Below are 19,134 nucleotides of genomic sequence, written 5' to 3' on the forward strand. Positions count from 1 at the left end.
CTTCAAACAATTTAATTTGATCTCATGATGACGGATTAGTTTCTACGCATACCCTTTACAGTGGGAAGCAAGAAACAACACAACGACGTCTTTAGTAGGGCCCATCATATTTTTCTCCTGAACGATAGGCCGAAATTAACTTGAATTCATACACTAACCCAGTTATAAATGTAGAAAAACGTATTTTCATTGGGCATATGATGCTATATTTACAACTTTTTTACTAATGCGTCTTACTCCGGCCAACGTTTGCCAAAAATACATATATTGGTTGTATCTTTAAGAACACAAAAATAAAAGAAATGAGCATGTTGCTCACAGGAGATTGTTTCGAGGGATATTGTCACAAATAAACACAAAACTGATACAAAGCTTTCTTTATCAGGGCTACAGTAGACAAGGACTCGAAGCCAACAAAGGCGGCTTCCGAAGTAATAAACACCGCATTCGTGGTCACACTATTCAGATTGAAAACAAACTCAGTCTGTTTCAACACGCCGAAAGTAAAGTACTAGAATAACATGAAGTTGCGAGGTTTTGTTCATGATTTTAGAGATAAGGTCTTGGGCACTGACAGGAAAATATTATTTTGTAAGCTGTGTGAAGCTAAATTTAGAGCAGGAAAGCGCCTTAAGGTGCGCCAACACCGTAATAACGCAAAACGCAGCAGCTGTCTGAAGAGAAGTGCTGAAAATTATAGCCTACAAACGCTGTTATTTCAACAGAGAGTCGCAGCTCGTGGTCGTGCGGTAGCGTTCTCGCTTCCCACGCCCGGGTTCCCGGGTTCGATTCCCGGCGGGGTGTGGGATTTTCTCTGCCTCGTGATGACTGGATGTTGTGTGATGTCCATAGGTCTAAGGGACTGATGACCATAGATGTTAAGTCCCTTAGTGCTCAGAGCCATTTGAACCATTTTTTTCAACAGACGGGTCTATCTTCAACTCTGCAGTCGTTTTTGGAGGACTTGTGTGTCTTGTAACATAAGATCGGAGAAGCTGAGGAATCCACACAACACCTTGAGTTCCAGATCAATTTACTTTGAGAATGAAATATTTACCCGTGTGCTGCATGGAGTTGCTCATCAAAATGCGACGCGGGTTGCAGACCAGGTCTTGGGGCCCGTAGATAAAACCATCGACGTTGGTGGGCGTTACGTTGCAAATTATGTTGTCGGTGTCCCATAAGCCGACTGACCTGGAGAAACGTTCCTCCTAAAATGTGAAGTTCCCTTGAGGGTAAACAACTAGACAAATGATATTTTGCTTCGTAACTTCGTAAAGTTAGTGTGGCCGGATGGTGTGAATACAGACAACGTTTTTCTGCTTCGTACATGGCTAAAGCAGCCAAACGGCTTCAGATTCCCTACCCCGGTATGGTGTGCGTCACGTGCCTGGCACATGAGATCACTTTACCCTGACGTGGGCAAATTAATTTCCTGTACTAAGAAAATCTATGTGAAAGCTATGCTATGGCTGCATAAATTCAAGGCACAAACACCTCTCGAAATCTGACAGGAAATCCAAAGAGATTCTCTTCGTATGAAAAGTATATCAAGGCCAAGATGCAGTCAGTACTTTCACTGGACGATAACAATGGTGATGTAATGATGACAGAACTACTGGAGCAGGCTCACTAAACACGGTTTTCCTAAATTCCTTCACAAAAGGAGACAGGGTACATTTTCGAGAATTTGAATGAAGACCAACTGCCAACACGAGTATCTTAGAAATAAACATTCTCGATGTATCGAAGCAGCTTAAAACTCTCAAGACAGGCAAAGCCTCCTGTACAGATTGTATATGAATCAGTCATTCAGAGTATGCTGATACAATAGCTCCATTTCAGGGAGCATATACAACTGCTCGCTCGTAGAAAGATCCCTACCCAAAGACTGGAAAGTGGTACGAGTTACGTAACTGGATTCGAGATCGTCTGCCAGATAGATCACAATTCGTAATAACTGGCAGAAAGTCGTCTGGTGAAACAGAACTAATATCTGGCGTTCACCAAGGAAGTGTTACAGACCCTCTGTTGTTCCTGCTCTACATAAAAGATTTTGCAAAAATTCTGAGCAGCCGTCTTAGATTGTTTGCAGATGATGCTGTCATTTAAGCTCTTGAAAAGTCATCAGATGATCGAAACAATTTATTAAAGATATTTGTATGGTGTAAAAAGTGGCAATTGACTCTGAATAATGAAAAGTGTGAAGTCATGCATAAAGTACTAAAAGGAACCCGCTAAATTTCAATTACACGATACGTCACACAAATCTAAAGGGTGTAAACTCAACTAAATACTTGGGGGTTATAATTACAAACAAAATTAAAGCAATAACAGCCTTCAAACTGGTACGTCATGTATAAAATAAATATCTAGCGATAAAGCTTCAGTCACAAAATTTTTATAGTAGAACACGTGGAAGGCAAGCCGCTACGGGCTGCTCACATACGGTCGAGCAACAGGAAGTATTAAACTCATCGTTTTACTTTTGATGAAGGCACTCTTAGCAGTGCCGAAACCAGGTCAAGAGACTTACCTTTTACGACCGAGGGCTGTTATTGCTTTAATTTTACTTTGTAAACGATCGCTGACCATGCAGCAATGTTTAAAACTTTAATTACGAATAACTTAAATTGTAACGCTCACATACATAACGTTGTGAGGGAAGCAAACCAAAGACTACGAGTTTTGGCAGAACACCTGGAAAATGTAACATGTCTACTACAGAGACTGTCTACACTACGCTTGTACGTCCTCTTTTTGAGGGATTTCTCCTCAGAGTGTGAAAATATTTTGTTGACGCCCACTTGGAAAGGGAGAAATGATCATCATAACAAAATAAGAGAAATCGCAGCTCGCACGGAAATATTTAAGTGTTCGCTTTACCCGCGCGCTATTCGAGAGTGGAACGGTAGAGAAGTAGCTTAAAAGCAGTTCATGAACCCTCTGCCATACACTTAATTGTGAACTGAAGAATAATGATTCAGATGTCGGGTTCTTGGCTTAATGCTGCTGAGTATTAGTGCTCCAACTGTACCAAAATAAAGACAATCTTTTGTGAGCTTGATAGAGATGAATCAAGTGCTATCAAAACTGAGAGAGGGTTCTTTAGAGATACCTTGGATGTGAACATCAACGCCAACTTTTCAGTGGCATCTCACGACTGGAAGCTGTTCCTACTGAACTATATGGCGCCCTAGATATTGTGCAACAGGTGCAGATTTAGTTGGGTCGAGCGCGTGGTCATGTGTCTGACAAAGTGAACTGTAAATTGCAACCTGATCTCCAGCGGAAAACTGAAATTTCATAATGTAAAAAATTAGTGACAGTCTTTCTGGGACAGTCACAACATTTAAAGAAAATGAACCAAAGCTAGAAACTGAAGATTGACAGGATGTGTAAAGTAATTTGGAATATTTTAAACAAGTAGTATGCAGTAGTAAAAACGTGGTGTTATTATTTGGATAGGTTTTATGATTTACACTTACTTTTTGTTTTTTTTTCTTCTTTTTTTTAGTTAGTTTCAAAGACTGCAAGAAGTATGTACTATACTCACAATTTGTTCAAAAATGAGTTTCATGTTACATAAAAAATCAACAAATGTTTTTAAATAAACTTATATAATGATATATTTTATGTTTAAAGCCATATTTATATAATTTGTATCTCATGAATGCTTCCATATTCCGCTGACTTTTAGGTATTAAAAAAACGGACTTAAGTCGTCAGAGACTGCGAACAAGTTCAGATTAGGGAATGGTGTGGAAACAAGTAGCATCTTATCATTTTGAAAGTAGCCATACCGGCTTTTGCCTCAACAGATTTAAGGAAATAACGTGAAATCTAAATCTGGACGGCCGGACGGAGATTTGAACCGATGTTCAGTGTGCTGGCCATAGAACCTCCTGGCTTATTTGTTCCTTTGAGTGAAATTGTGATCAACGAATCTCTGAAACCGATCCAGGAGTTGAAAATATTTGCATTACACAGTGACCACATATTTACCATCAGACTAGAATAGAGGGGAGAACCGATAGGGGTACTCAGGGTACCCTCCGCCACACACCGTCAGGTGGCTTGCGGAGTATGGATGTAGATGTAGATGCAGAGGTTTTAAAATTTCAAAACAGGAGATATTCTTCACAAAGAATCCACAATCCCTATTTATACAAAATAGACTTATTTTCTGCCTTTGTATCATTGTTCATTTATATAGAAATTAACGGTTTCTGGCAATGTCACAATCTTCTGATAGGGTTCTTGTATTTATATTTACAAAGCTTACACATTTTATTACTTAATTACAATAAAAAGGTTCTATAACACACTATACAAGGTGCGACAATAAAGTAATAAGACTGATCTTCTTTGCAAGATGTGGAAACCCTGCAGGCTTGCGTTGGCACAATATCTTTGACCTTGATCTATTTGCTGCTTCTAGTCCAAGTGACACATCGATGCAACTGCTCAGTCGTGAGTTGTGCTGTAATAAGCTAAAACATGTTTGTGTCTCTCGTCACGGAAATGGAACTGCATAATATTGCGCAGCGTTATGCCATTTCTTTTTGTGTTAAATTGGGTGAAAACGCGACGACAACTTACGGTAAGCTTCAGAAAGCTTTTGGAGCGGATGTTATGTGAGGAGCTTAAGTTTTTCGTTGGCATAAAATGTTTAGTGAAGGCAGAACGAACGCTGAAGATGAAGACCGCGGTGGACGACCATCACCCTCACGGATCGATGTCAACTTGGCCAGGGTGCGTGAACTCTTATGATCTGATCGAAGATTATCCTTGAAAATGATTTCAGAAGAACTGAACATCAATTGAGAAACGGTTCGTCTAGTAGTAACTAAAGATCTTGGTATGAGGAAGATTTGTGCAAAAATTGTCCCCAAAAATCTCACATTACAACAGCTAGAAACACGGAAAAATGTGGCAGCCGATGTATTAGAGCAAACAGAAATAAATATAGAATTGTTGAGCCGTGTTATCACTGGTGATAAAGTTGGTTTTTTCAGTACAATCCAGAGACAAAACGCCGTAGTTTCCAATGGTGCTCAAAGGGATCACCCAGACCAAAAAAACTCGCATGTCAAAGTCAAAAGTGAAATGCATGCTTGTGTGCTTCTTTGATTTCAAGGGAATTGTTCATAAAGAGTGGGTGCCTCCTGGACAAACAGTTAACCAATACCACTACAAAGAAATTTTCGAAAGACTTCGTAAAAGAGTTCTCCGTCTCCGTGACAACATTGCCGATAATTGGATTCTGCATCATGATAATGCGCTGCTCTGTCAGTACAGCAATTTTTAACCTCAAAATAAATTTCAACACTACCACAGCCACCTTATTCACCAGATATCGCTCAGTGCGACTTTTTTCTGTTTCCAAGAGTCAAAACGGCGGTCAAGGGACACCATTTTCAAACAACACAATATGTCAAAAGAGCTGTGACGAGGGTCTTGGAGGATATTACAGAAGATTAGTTCTAGAAAAGTTACCATCAATGGCAGAAGCGCTGGAAAAAGTGTGCGTAATCAGAAGGGAACTACTTTGAAGGAGACAACAATAGACTAAATAAGCAACTTTTTTTCACATCAGTCTCATTACTTTATTGTATGTTGTAGGTGCATCTACACCTACGTCTACGCATACTCCACAAGCTATTGTACGGTGCATGGTGGAGGATGCCCTGTATCACCGCTAGTCATGTCCTTTCCTGTTCCACTCGCAAATACAGCAACGGATAAACGGCTATCTATGAGTATTCATACGAGTCCTAACTTCTTTCATCTTACCTTCGAGGTCATTACTTCAAACATACACTGGTGACAACAGAATCGTTCTGAAGTCAGCTTCAGATGCTGGTTCTTTAAATTTTCTCATTAGCTTTCCTTGAAAAGAACGTCTCCTTCCCTCCAGGGATTTCCATTTCGGTTCCTGAAGTATTTCGTAGGACTGTTTTGTTAGAACCTACCAGTAACAAATCTAATAACCTGCCTCAGACTTACTTCGTTCCCTTAACCCGGCCTGGTGCACAACCCAAACACTAGTGCAATACTCATCAATAGGTCACGCCAGCATCCTGTATGTTGTCTCCTTTGCAGATGAACCACACTTACCGAAAATTCTGTAGCAGCTCTACCATTTGGGATAGAAAAAGTCAGTTTTGGTGCAATATTTCTGAGTGTGCAAGTTACAGCCAGGAGCGGGCCTGTTTCCAGTGAGTTATACTCACCAGCAGTTGTGAAGTAAAATGGAGGTCACAGGGGCATAGACCTGCCGGAAAAAGTACACGCTGCAGTTTACATGGCGCAAGTCACAGGCAGAAGGGGTCCACTGACCAACCTGTTATGAGAATGTGACACAGAGTGGCGTGTATAGCAAAACAGAGGCGCACAGCCACATGTAAATAGGCGCCGGTTCACTGACAAAGCATTCAAGTGTGGCATCTCTCGCAGACGGAGGGGCGTGTCACACCACCGACTACACACAGCAGCAGATGGGGCGCCAGCATTCCAGTCCATGGCGGGTCGCTGGTTCGACCCTCTGCCCTCTGAGGCTGACGCAGGGTCTGTAGCCAGCCAATGGAGGGCCACTCCATGGCTTGCTACCTCGGGCAGTCGTCTCAGCTCCCAACGTGCACTGGAGACATCCAGGGCGAGTGCCGCAGATCAGCCATCGGATCGCGGGCGCTTGTTGCCGCTGGGAGGGGAGGAAGCACGCCGCTGGGCCGCCTAGCGGCTTCCCGGTGTCAGCGCTGAGGCGGCAGGGGCTAAGATCGCCGATTCGACTGACGTCGCAGCAACTACACGGTCGTGCAAGCCCACCACACTGCAGTGCGCTGCTTGGGTCACTGAGACAGCCATTTCGCATCAAGCTGTTTCACAGACAGCGAAGTGGTGTCCTCAGCATTGCGGGACCCAGCGACGCTGACTGAGGGGAACACGGCACTGTAGTTGGAAACGATAAATCACTTGGAAAGACACTATGGTGCCTTCTACCTCCTCGCTCTACAATTCTTTCAATAAACCCAAGCCGGTTATTTGCCTTCCAGCGTAATTTAATATTATTGTTGCTTATCGGTTGGTGTGTAGTACTTCAGAGAGGTTAAAAAATGAGTTTTACAAGTCTGATGATTTTAATTTTTGTACCTGATTAAATGATCTACCCATAGATTTTTAAAGGTAAGTGGTAGTGTGCTGCAGCGTCTATGTATTTTCAGGTTCAAGCTTATTGGGATGCTACAGTAATCACAGCATGTTTTATAGCGTTAAGAATATTCTGTCAAAATTATTGCCATACTGGTTTCAATACCATAAATTCAGTAATCACAGGCAATATTTTTATCTGCAGGCATGATTCAGAATGTCATAGTTGTACCCGCAATAGTTGATTATGTGCGTCTTTGCTATAAGCAAACGATTTTGAAGTTTGTCCGAGCAGACGGGGGCCACTATTACTTAAAAATTATTCTAGTCCCCTGACATTATTCAGTCAGTGCATTTCCGTGAAAGATCAGTACCAACTTTAATCATTTTATTCATAAATAATTCCATAGCGAGAATGTTGTGAATGAGTTAGTTGTCACTGCCACTCTCGACAGTGGCTTGCACAGAACAGTGTTGATCCTAGAGGACTGTGTAAATGTGACACACGATGGTATTTAGCCGGTACTTCAGTCTACTGATTCACTGTAGAATCACATGAAAGAATGCGCACTAGAGACCACAGTAAACAGTTTCCGTCATTTCCTACTGTTTTTGTTGTTGCTAGGCATGAGGTTGTGTTTTGTGAGATGTGACATGTTTACGTGCTATTTTGAATATGCTGCTAATTCTTCAGTTATAAAATTTTATAGGAAGTACAGTTCTATACATTTTTAACATTATTTATATAAAGTGTGAACAATTGAGCCATATTCCGTCAGTAGTGCATCACTTAGGCCTATTACCATGCAACATTTGAGATTTGCAAATAAATATTTTATCGTTACTGCCTTATAAACTTACCTGTCATGAAAATGGAAACTTGTGTCACTTTCTCATAGCAACAGTTTCAGAGTTTGTTGAACGTGAAACCGTTTTTGATGATATTTCTCCATGGTTCGATATCACTTATTATTGGTGTGTAATAATGCAACACACAGACGACTAAAAACAGTGTTGACAATATTTTTTCGCCTGCAATACTTTAAAATTTGTTCCTAGCTAAACAATCGTATTGTTACTTGGAATATGTTTCCAAATTTGGAAAAAAACTTATTTTCCGTAGTAATTTTGATATTTTCAGAAAAAGACTCTAACACAGGATTGTGAAGGCCACTGTTTAAAAATGCATTAAGAAAATATATTACATTTCAGAGGGCTGGCTGGCTAGGGACGAAAGTCTGAAAAGTGCTCCATGGTTCAAAACTCTCCCCTATATGTTTCCTCGTTCTGATTCGGTGCTATTAGGATAGAATAGTCCCGTTCCCGGAATCCGACTATGCGATCAGACGGTCAAATGGTTTAACAGATCGGAAATTGCGCGACGTTACAAATTTCACGGGTATCAGACGAGTAATATGTGTTCATTGCAACAGGTACGTCTGCAGTTATACGGTTGAATCGTGTGCTTAAATCACCTTACGCACAGCGTTCTACACGCATAGGGAACTATATTTAACAGTTCTTTTGAAATGATAAAAGCCACTCTAAATAAATGAAGATTATTATATCATGTACAGAAAGCTTATGGTCCATGATTTGTCTCTCTGACTCACACATTTCTCATCCCACTTAGCCCGGAAGTCAGTTTCTTTCATCTACTTCTCATTACGTATGTTTAAATTACCTACATATTTAAAATAAATTAGTTTGCTACTAATTACTGCCATTCATGTATCACACTGTGATCATCAAACTGTTCAAAATTTATAATTCTTGAAACTTAGACTGACTAAACTAATTACCCTGAAAATACCGTTACTGTCGCAACTCTTTCCTCTTATCAGTTTCAAAATATTTATTCTTCTTGTCGGCCTTTTTGGACCGCATCCCGACCGCCTCTATCGATCACTGGCCACCGAATGACTCACTCCAACGTCTCCTAAGCACGCACTCTCTGCCAGGGATTTCCCAGCTGTTGATACACAACTGCAACTGCCAGAACCTTCTACAATATAGAGCGTTGATATCGCATCCACAGGAAATGATCCGCTAATAGCTATCATTAGTAAGTGTATCGACAACGGCATCCTTGGATGTCGTACGACAGCCGTCTTCGGTTGTTTGCAGATGACGCTGTCGTTTATCGACTAATAAAGTATTCAGAAGATCAAAGCAAACTTCAACATGATTTAGAAAAAATATCTGAATGGTGCGAAAAGTGGCAGTGGACCCTAAATAAGTGCTAAAAGGAACTTGTTGAACTTCGGTTACATGATAAATCAGTCTAATCTAAAAATTGTAAATTCAACTAAATACCTAGATATTACAATTACGAACAACTTAAATTGGAAGGAGCACATATAAAATGTTGTGGGGAAGGCTAACCAAAGACTGCCTTTTATTGGCAAGACACTTAGAAAATGTAACAGACGTACTAAGGAGACTGCCTACACTAAGCTTGTCCGTCCTCTTTTAGAACACTGCTGCGCGGTGTGCGATCCTTACCAGATAGGACTATTAATATTTTTTGTGGAAAAAAAATTAAAAACCACTCTCACACCGGCCTGATTTAGCTTCACTGATCAGGATAGTAAAAACATGCGCGTGTTAAGGGAATTTTCATTCACAAAGCTGGCTTATCACATTCACACAGTTCAATACTGTTCTATCCTGATTAAATTGAGCTTAACTTAAATTCCATAAGCCAGTGAAGCAATTTCGAAGTCTCGGTGCGACGAAAATTGTCAGTCGATCTCCTGGAAACATTTGTAATAATTATTAACTTTCGGTGATAACCTGGGGAAGATCGGAGATCTGCTGGTAAGACCGTGTTAGCCTATTTATTTGAAGTAACTGGATATCTTGAGCACACAAAACGGCAGGCTCGTCCAGTGTAAATAAGACGTTCCCCACTGATCCCGTGCAACACAGAAGAGTAAGCAGACACTGTCAATAATAATCAGTTAAATAATACGCGAACACACTTACTTTAGTTTAGTTCATGTATTAAATTCCTTCTCATACAGAATCTCATCAAGATGGCGACTAGCTCAACAATACATACATATACATCCTCCTTCTTTCACGACTAATCCGCAAGCATTCCTTCATTCTTTTCATCAGAGAAATCATAGATAGCAGAGAAGCTATTCCATGGAGTAAATGGACGCTCCATGAAATAATTGGGCTTGAAACTACTTTGCATTGATAATCGGTAAGATAAGAAGAGATATTTCGAGATATGTACTGAGTTATGTAATTTATAAAATTTCTGAAAATGTCGCGGAGAGACCACTGCAAGAGACATTACAAACTGACGGAGTACATCTAAGAAGTTCAAAGAAAGGCAGCACATTCTGTATTATCGCGAAATATGGGAGAGAGAGTAACAGAAATATAAAGGATTTGGGCTGGAAATCATTCAAAGAGTGGCGTTTTTCGTTGCGACGGAATCTTCTCACGAAATTCCAATCACCAACTTTCTCATCCGAATGCGAAAATATTTTGTTGACACTGACCCACATAGGGAGGAACGATCACCACGATAAAATAAGAGAAATCAAAGCTCGTACGGAAAGATACAGATGTTCATTCTTTCTTCGCGCTATACGAGATTGGATTAATAGAGAATTGCGAAGCCAGGCACTTAAATGTGATTTGCAGAGTATCCATGTAGATGTAGATGTAGATATATATACCATCCTCTGCACGCTAATACGTAAGCTTCGTTCTCTTAGAACATCCGATGCCTTCGTCACATCTACATCCACGTGGAAGCTCAGCAAATCACACTTAAGTGCCTGCCAGAGGTTTCAAGGAACCACCTTCACAATAATTCTCTATTATTCCAACATGAGGAAGAAACGAACACCCATATCTATCCGTGCGGGGTCTCATTTCCCTTATTTATTATGATTATTGTTTCTGCCTATCTATGTCGGCGTCCAGAAAATATTTTTGCATTCGGAAAAGAAGGTTGGTGATTGAAATACCGTGAAAAACTACTTCGTTTTAATTATGTGCACCCCAAATCTTGTAGCATGTCAGTAACAGAATCTCTTCTATTTCGCGATAATGCAAAACGTGCTGCTGTTCTTTGAAATTTCTCGGTGCACTCCGTTAATCCTATCTGGTAAGAATCGCAGGCCACGCAGCAGTATTCTAAAGACAGACAAACAGTCTGTTTAGCAGATCTGTTACATTTTCAAAGTGTTCTGCCCATAAAACACAGTCTTTGGTTTGCCTTCCCCACACCATTTCCTATGTGTTCTTTCCAATTTAAGTTGTTGGTAATTTTAATTCCTGGGTATTCAGTTGAATTTACGGTCTTTAGATTTGACTGACTTATCGTTTATCCGAACTTTAACGGATTCTTTTTAGCACTCATGTGGATGACTTCACAGTTTTCATTATTTAGGGTCAATTGCGAATTTTCGCACCGTTGAGATATCTTTTCTAAATCGTTTTGCAATTTGTTTTGATCTTGTGATGCCTTTACTGTGCGATAAACGACAGCATCATCTGAAAAAAACCAAGACGACTGCTCAGATTGTGGCCCATATCGTTTATATGGATAATGAACAGCAGAGAGCCTATAACACTACCTTGGTGAACGCCAGAAATCACTTCTGTTTTACTCGATGAGTCTCCGTCAGTTACTAAGAATTGTGGCCTCTCTGACTGAAAATCAGGATTCCAGTCACATAATTGAGACGATATTCCATAAACATGCAATTTGATTAAATGCCGCTTGCGAGGTATAGTGTCAAAACACTTATGGAAATCTGGAAATACGGAATCAATTTGAAATACCTTGTCAGTAGCGCTCAATACTTCGTGTGAGTAAAGAGCTAGTTGTGTTTCACAAGAATGATGTTTTGTAAATCCGTGTTGACTGTGTGATTCGAACACAATATATGTTCCAAAATCCTGCTGCACATAGGCATTAATGATATGGGCCTTTAATTTAGTGGCTTACTCCTACTGCCTTTTTTGAATAGCGGTGAGACCTGTGCAAGTTACCAGTCTTTGGTTACGAATCTTCCGTCACGCGAGCGGTTGAATATGATTGTTAAATATAGAGCTACTGCATCAGCGTACTCTGAAAGGAACCTAACTGGTATACAGTCTGGACAGGGAGACTTGCTTTTAGTACACTATTTAACTTACTTCACTAGTCAGAGGATAGCTACATCTAAGTTACTCATGTTGGCAGCTGTTCTTGATTCGAATTCTGGAATATGTACTTCGTCTTCTTTAGTGAAGGATTTTTCGAAGGCTGTGTTTAGTAACTCTGGTTTGAAAGCACTGTTGTCGATAGTATTACCATTGCTATCTCGCAGAGAAGGCATTGATTCTGCCTTCGTGTTAGAATGTATCTATGGGCTGTTTCACACTCCTTGGACATCCGTTAGGTACAGAAACGGCTCTGGAGAGTCGAGTTGATCAGGGATCAGCACTGCAATTGGAAGCAGCGGAATTTCCTCTTGACATTCGGTGTCAATCGCTGGAGGATAAATTTGTGTTGTTGGGACTTACTTCTCTGGAGCTTCTGATTGCTCAGCAATCGGACGATCTCAGGGGCTCGTTCGGACCAGTTACCGTTTATCCCTTGAAACGAAATACGCGGTGCCTGAATAGTAACTGCCACTTCACGGCGACGCTTCCCTACAACGGACAGAATACGAACCAACGCGTCAAAATTCTTTTTTCTCACTCACTTACTTCGTGTAATATCCATCTGGTCCACAAATGTGAATCACTAGAACATTAACGACGTAACGGCAGCAGTACAAATGCGGTGGCTAGACCCGATTAGAATTTTCGCGAAAAGGACGAAACTGTCTGTTGATTCATGTGTGGCCAGAACTTTATTTTCTTCTACAAAAACAAATGACATACTGCCCTTCGTCATAACTCGTCAGTATTTACTGCAGAGTGAAAGTTCTCAGTTACATTGCAACTTTCAATATTGAATTTTACTATTTTACAATTCAGTCATTTTTGCGTTCTGATTACTGATATGTGGTATTGATCTGTAAGGCACTCCAGATGTATTCTGTGAGTTCCAGGTAACTGAATCACAGTTCACTGCCCACTCGCTGACAGTGCTGCGGCACAGGTTTGAATAGCTAGTCCTGTGTTACGTAGTGTGGAGATAAGACGTCCCTGGTATCGCACGACGCGGGTACGTGTGTTGCTGTACGGTGAGAAGGTGACATGTAGGTTGATTTGGTCAAGTAAATGCACAAATGCAATAATTGACAACACACTTGTGGTTCATGCTTGACTATTTGTTGATTCGCGCCACGAAACTGCTATAACTTTCACGCCTTGGACGTGCGTCTGACTTGTGGCTATCGGCTATTTGTGTTTTTGTGAGGCGAGTATGTTTCGAGGCTCAGAACAGATTCCACGTGCCATTAATTCATGTGAATGGTGATATAGCTAGTTTAGACATACTCCCTATTACTGATTTTTTGTGAGTGTTCTGCGATTTATATTCGATCATATTTTGATGAATTTCCTTACCGTCAGAGGTATGCCCAAGGAATACCTCTGCCGCTGTGACTTGTTCACTTTTCTGAGATCAGTTGTATGAAATTATATTTACACGTTCTTCACATTCATTCTCCTCGCCATGCATTTTCATATTTGAACGAATTAGGTCAACTTGATAAGTTAATCTAAAACGTCTTGAATGGCTAGCCGGCCGCGGTGGTCTCGTGGTTCTAGTCGCGCAGTCCGGAACCGTGCGACTGCTACGGTCGCAGGTTCGAATCCTGCCTCGGGCATGGATGTGTGTGATGTCCTTAGGTTAGTTAGGTTGAAGTAGTTCTAAGTTCTAGGGGACTGATGGCCACAGCAGTTGAGTCCCATAGTACTCAGAGCCATTTTGAACCATTTTTTTGAATGGCTGCCTTAAGTAATAGAATTTTCCTGTTTTCTCATTCAATTCACGTCAGCAACAGTAGAAGTCACAACGTGTATTATACTTCACATTTCTGTGCAAAGTTTTTTTTTCCAGCAGAGAAGGTGGCTTCTGGTACAACTGGCAGAGAAGCAAGCCTTTGTTCTACGGAGAGCGTCTTTATTCGACGTCTTATGTTTCGTACAAGACAGCAAAATACTGGGCGCACATTCCCATTGGATTACAAACGGTAGAACCCACGTTGCTTGAACACTGTCATGCCTGGTGGTTTGATATGATTGCTCATATTCACATGAATTCAGTTTTGGGTTACTAGGTCAAATGTAAGGATTTAGAAACATATTTCACTACGGGAAAAGTAGATACCACCTACATGAAAACTAAATAGGCCTTTGGAGAAGCAGCTGCAAACTAATCCTAAACAAAGAAGGGAAAGCTGAAAGGAGGGACATGAAGTGTAAGGTAATGTTATAGAAATCGAGGAGGACGTCGAAGATGAGGTAAGAGATATAACACTGCGGGAAGAATTTGACAGAGCAGTGAAAGACCTAAGTCGAAATAAGGCCGCCGGGAGTAGACGACATTCCGTCAGAACTACTGACAGCCTTGGGAGAGCCAGCCATGTCAAAACTCTTTCATCTTGTGTGCAATCTGTATGAGACACGTGAAATACCCTCAGAGTGCAAGAAGAATGTAGTAATTCCAAATCCAAAGAAAGCAGTTGCTGATAGCTGTGAATATTACCGAGCTATCACTTTTATAAGTCATGGTTGCAAAATACTAACACGAATTCCTCAATGAAGAATGGAAAAACATGGACACACCAACCTCTGGGAAAATCAGTTTGGATTTCGGAGAAATGTGGGCACGCGTGAGGCGATACAGACCCTACAACCTATCTTAGAAGATAGGTTAAGGAATGGCAATCCTACGTTTACAGCATTTGCAGATTTAGAGAAAGCTTTTGACAACGTTGACTGGAATACACTCTCTGAAATTCTGAAGGTAGCAGGGGTAAAACATAGTGAGCGAAAAGCTATGTACAATTTGTACAGAAACCAGACGGCAGTTATGAGAATCGATTGGCATGAAATGGATTGAGCGGTTGAGAAGGGAGTGAAGCAGAGTTGTAGCCGACGTTATTCAATTTGTACGCACATCAAGTTGCAAAGGAAACAAAAGAAAAATTTGGAATATTAATTAAAAATCAGTTACTCAAAAGGACAGTCACAATCGCATTATTTATTTTTCCACCAACCTGTTTCAACCCGCGATGCGGTATCCTCAGGGCAATTCACATTTGGTCGCTTGCTGGAGTCGTCGCCCTGCCAGTGCACGGTTGGTAACTAACAACTGGGATACCGTTACCAACCGTGCACAGGCAGGGTGACGACTCCAGCGAGCGACCAAATGGTATAAATATCCCTGAAGATACCGCATCGCGGGTTGAAACAGGTTGGCGACAAAATAAATAATACGATTGTGGCTGTCAATTTGAATAATTGATTAGAAGTAAATTAATCGCTTTTATCCCCACACAACAATGTTGTCTACAAATTTGTATATTAATTAAAGTACAGCAAGAAGAAATAAAAACATTTAGGTTTGCCAATGACATTGTAATTCTATCAGAGACAGCAAAGAACTTGGAAGAGCAGCTGAATGGAATGGACAGGATCTTAAAAGGAGGATATACGAGTAAGACGAACATCAATAAAAGCAAAACAAGGATAATGAAATGGAGTCGAATCAAATCAGGTGATGTTGAGGGAATTAGATAAGGAAATGAGACACTCAAAGTAGTATAAGATTTATGCTGTTTGGTTAGTAAAATAACGGATGATGTCTGAAATAGAAAGGACATAAAACGTAGATTGACAATGGCAAGAAAAGCATTTCTGAAGAAGAAGAGAAAATTATTAACATCGAATACAGATTTAAGTAAGGAAGCTTTTTCAGTATTTGTCTGGAGTGTAGCCATGTATGGAAGCGAAACATGGGCGATAAACTGCTCAGACAAAAACAGAATACAAGCTTTTGAAATGAAATGCCAGAGAAGAATGCTGAAGAATAGATGGGCATATCACGTAACTAATGAGGAGGTACTGAATAAAATTGGGCAGAAAGGAAATTTATGGCACAACCTGACCAGAAGACGGGCTCGGTACATAGGACACATCAGGTATCGCCACGTTAGTATAGGAGGGCAGTGTGTGTGTGTGTGTGTGTGTGTGTGTGTGTGTGTGTGTGTGTGTGGGCGGAGGGGGTGGGCAAAATAGTTGAAGGAGACCAAGTCCAGGCCTACACTAGAGAAGCTGCTGGAGTGGCGTGACCATCTTAAGGGCTCACCCCCTACTTTCTCTCCAGCTGGAACTGGGTGGCCCGGTGGCCCACACCCACCTGCACCCTGTCGGCGCGCCGGGCGACTCCCACGACGGTGACGCCGTGCCGGAGCAGGGCGCGCACCACGGCGGCGCCGATGCCCGCGCTGGCGCCAGTCACCACCGCCACCCGGACGCGCCAGCGATCCATCAGTCAGGCCTCTGGTCCCTGGTCTCTGGTCTCGACTTGTCGTCTGGGCTAGTCTCGACTCGTCGTCTGGCCTCCAGGCGCAGGGCGCCGCTCTTATATACGGCGCTGCGCCATCTGCGGAGGTGAGGTGGGAGGTTCTGCTATAGCCTGCGGGACACAGAGCTTGCGACAACTGGCAGGTGGAGCGCGTGACGTCACGAAGTTGGTCCACGAGAAGCCGAGTTTTAATTGAATTCCCGGTAATTCCTTCACTTACGGTCGAGTCCTGATCCCTTAGACTATGGTGGTGGGCTCCATGTCGATGATGGTGAAGCCATAATTCATAACTTGAGATGCACTAGACAGGTTTGTATTTGTATTTTAACCGGGGACCTAGAAACGACGGAGAGGCTCTGTCCCCACCGCAGTCGCAGTGGTCCACAACTCCACGACGACTACCGCAGTCCACTTCACCCCTCCGCCGTCCCACACCGAACACATGGTTGTTGTGCGGTTCGCCCCCCCCCCCCCTCCTAGTGAACGTCTCACACCAGACGAGTGTAAGCCCTATGTTTGCGTTGTAGAGTAATGGTGGTGTTCGCGTACGTGGAGAACTTGTTTGCGCAGCAATCACCGACATAGTGTAACTGAGGCGGAATAAAGGGAACCAGCCCGCATTCGGAGAGGAAGATGGAAAACCGCCTAAAAACTATCCATAGACTGGGCGGTTCACCGGACCTCGACACAAATCCGCCGGTCGGATTCGCGTGGGGCACCAGGCGCACCTTCCCGCCCGGAAAGCCGTGCGTTAGACCGCACGACCAACCGGGCGGGCACTAGATAGCTTTACTACAACCTGTTTCCTTCTAAGCACATTTGAATTCTTGCACCCATATACTCCTGGAAATTGAAATAACAACACCGTGAATTCATTGTCCCAGGAAGGGGAAACTTTATTGACACATTCCTGGGGTCAGATACATCACATGATCACACTGACAGAACCACAGGCACATAGACACAGGCAACAGAGCATGCACAATGTCGGCACTAGTACAGTGTATATCCACCTTTCGCAGCAATGCAGGCTGCTATTCTCCCATGGAGACGATCGTAGAGATGCTGGATGTAGTCCTGTGGAACGGCTTGCCATGCCATTTCCTCAGTTGGACCAGCGTTCGTGCTGGACGTGCAGACCGCGTGAGAAGACGCTTCATCCAGTCCCAAACATGCTAAATGGGGGACAGATCCGGAGATCTTGCTGGCCAGGGTAGTTGACTTACACCTTCTAGAGCACGTTGGGTGGCACGGGATACATGCGGACGTGCATTGTCCTCTTGGAACAGCAAGTTCCCTTGCCGGTCTAGGAATGGTAGAACGATGGGTTCGATGACGGTTTGGATGTACCGTGCACTATTCAGTGTCCCCTAGACGATCACCAGAGGTATACGGCCAGTGTAGGAGATCGCTCCCCACACCATGATGCCGGGTGTTGGCCCTGTGTGCCTCGGTCGTATGCAGTCCTGATTGTGGCACTCACCTGCACGGCGCCAAACACGAATACGACCATCATTGGCACCAAGGCAGAAGCGACTCTCATCGCTGAAGACGACACGTCTCCATTCGTCCTCCCTTCACGCCTGTCGCGACACCACTGGAGGCGGGCTGCACGATGTTGGGGCGTGAGCGGAAGACGGCCTAACGGTGTGCGGGACCGTAGCCCAGCTTCATGGAGACGGTTGCGAATGGTCCTCGCCAATACCCCAGGAGCAAACAGTGTCCCTAATTTGCTGGGAAGTGGCGGTGCGGTCCCTTACGGCACTGCGCAGGATCCTACGGTCTTGGCGTGCATCCGTGCGTCGCTGCGGTCCGGTCCCAGGTCGACGGGCACGTGCACCTTCCGCCGAGCACTGGCGACAACATCGATGTACTGTGGAGACCTCACGCCCCACGTGATGAGCAATTCGGCGGTACGTCCACCCGGCCTCCCGCATGCCCACTATACGCCCTCGCTCAAAGTCCGTCAACTGCACATACGGTTCACGTCCACGTTGTCGCGGCATGCTACCAGTGTTAAAGACTGCGATGGAGCTCCGTATGCCACGGCAAACTGGCTGACACTGACGGCGGCGGTGCACAAATGCTGCGCAGCTAACGCCATTCGACGGCCAACACCGCGGTTCCTGGTGTGTCCGCTGTGCCGTGCGTGTGATCATTGCTTGTACAGCCCTCTCGCAGTGTCCGGAGCAAGTATGGTGGGTCTGACACACCGGTGTCAATGTGTTCTTTTTTCCATTTCCAGGCAAAGCATCTTCGTAACACGTGTTGTTTGAACCTACCGGTAACAAATCTAGCAGTCCGCCTCTGAATTGCTTCAGTGTCTTCTTTCAATCCGACCTCGTACGGATCCCAAGCACTGGAGCAGTACTCAAGAATAGGTCGCACCTGCGTCCTGTATGCTGTCTTTTCTAAAATTCTCCTAATGAACCGAAGTCGACCATTCGCCTTAGATACCACATTTCTTGCATGCTCTTTCCATCTCA

The 19,134-nt window shown here is 43.1% G+C and overlaps 1 protein-coding gene across 1 annotated transcript in view; it reads right to left on the bottom strand.

Moving 5' to 3' along the window:
* The window catches only part of LOC126336473 (dehydrogenase/reductase SDR family member 11-like), a 40,674-nt gene extending 24,062 nt beyond the window's left edge, over nucleotides 1-16,612 (bottom strand). Inside the window, exon 1 of the mRNA XM_050000212.1 lies at nucleotides 16,481-16,612. Coding sequence (XP_049856169.1) covers nucleotides 16,481-16,612 — 132 coding nt within the window. The remainder of the gene's footprint in view (nucleotides 1-16,480) is intronic.
* Nucleotides 16,613-19,134: the final 2,522 nt, after the last annotated feature.

The sequence above is a fragment of the Schistocerca gregaria genome, chromosome 2, assembly GCF_023897955.1.
Source record: "Schistocerca gregaria isolate iqSchGreg1 chromosome 2, iqSchGreg1.2, whole genome shotgun sequence".
NCBI classification, from domain to species: Eukaryota; Metazoa; Arthropoda; class Insecta; order Orthoptera; family Acrididae; genus Schistocerca; species Schistocerca gregaria.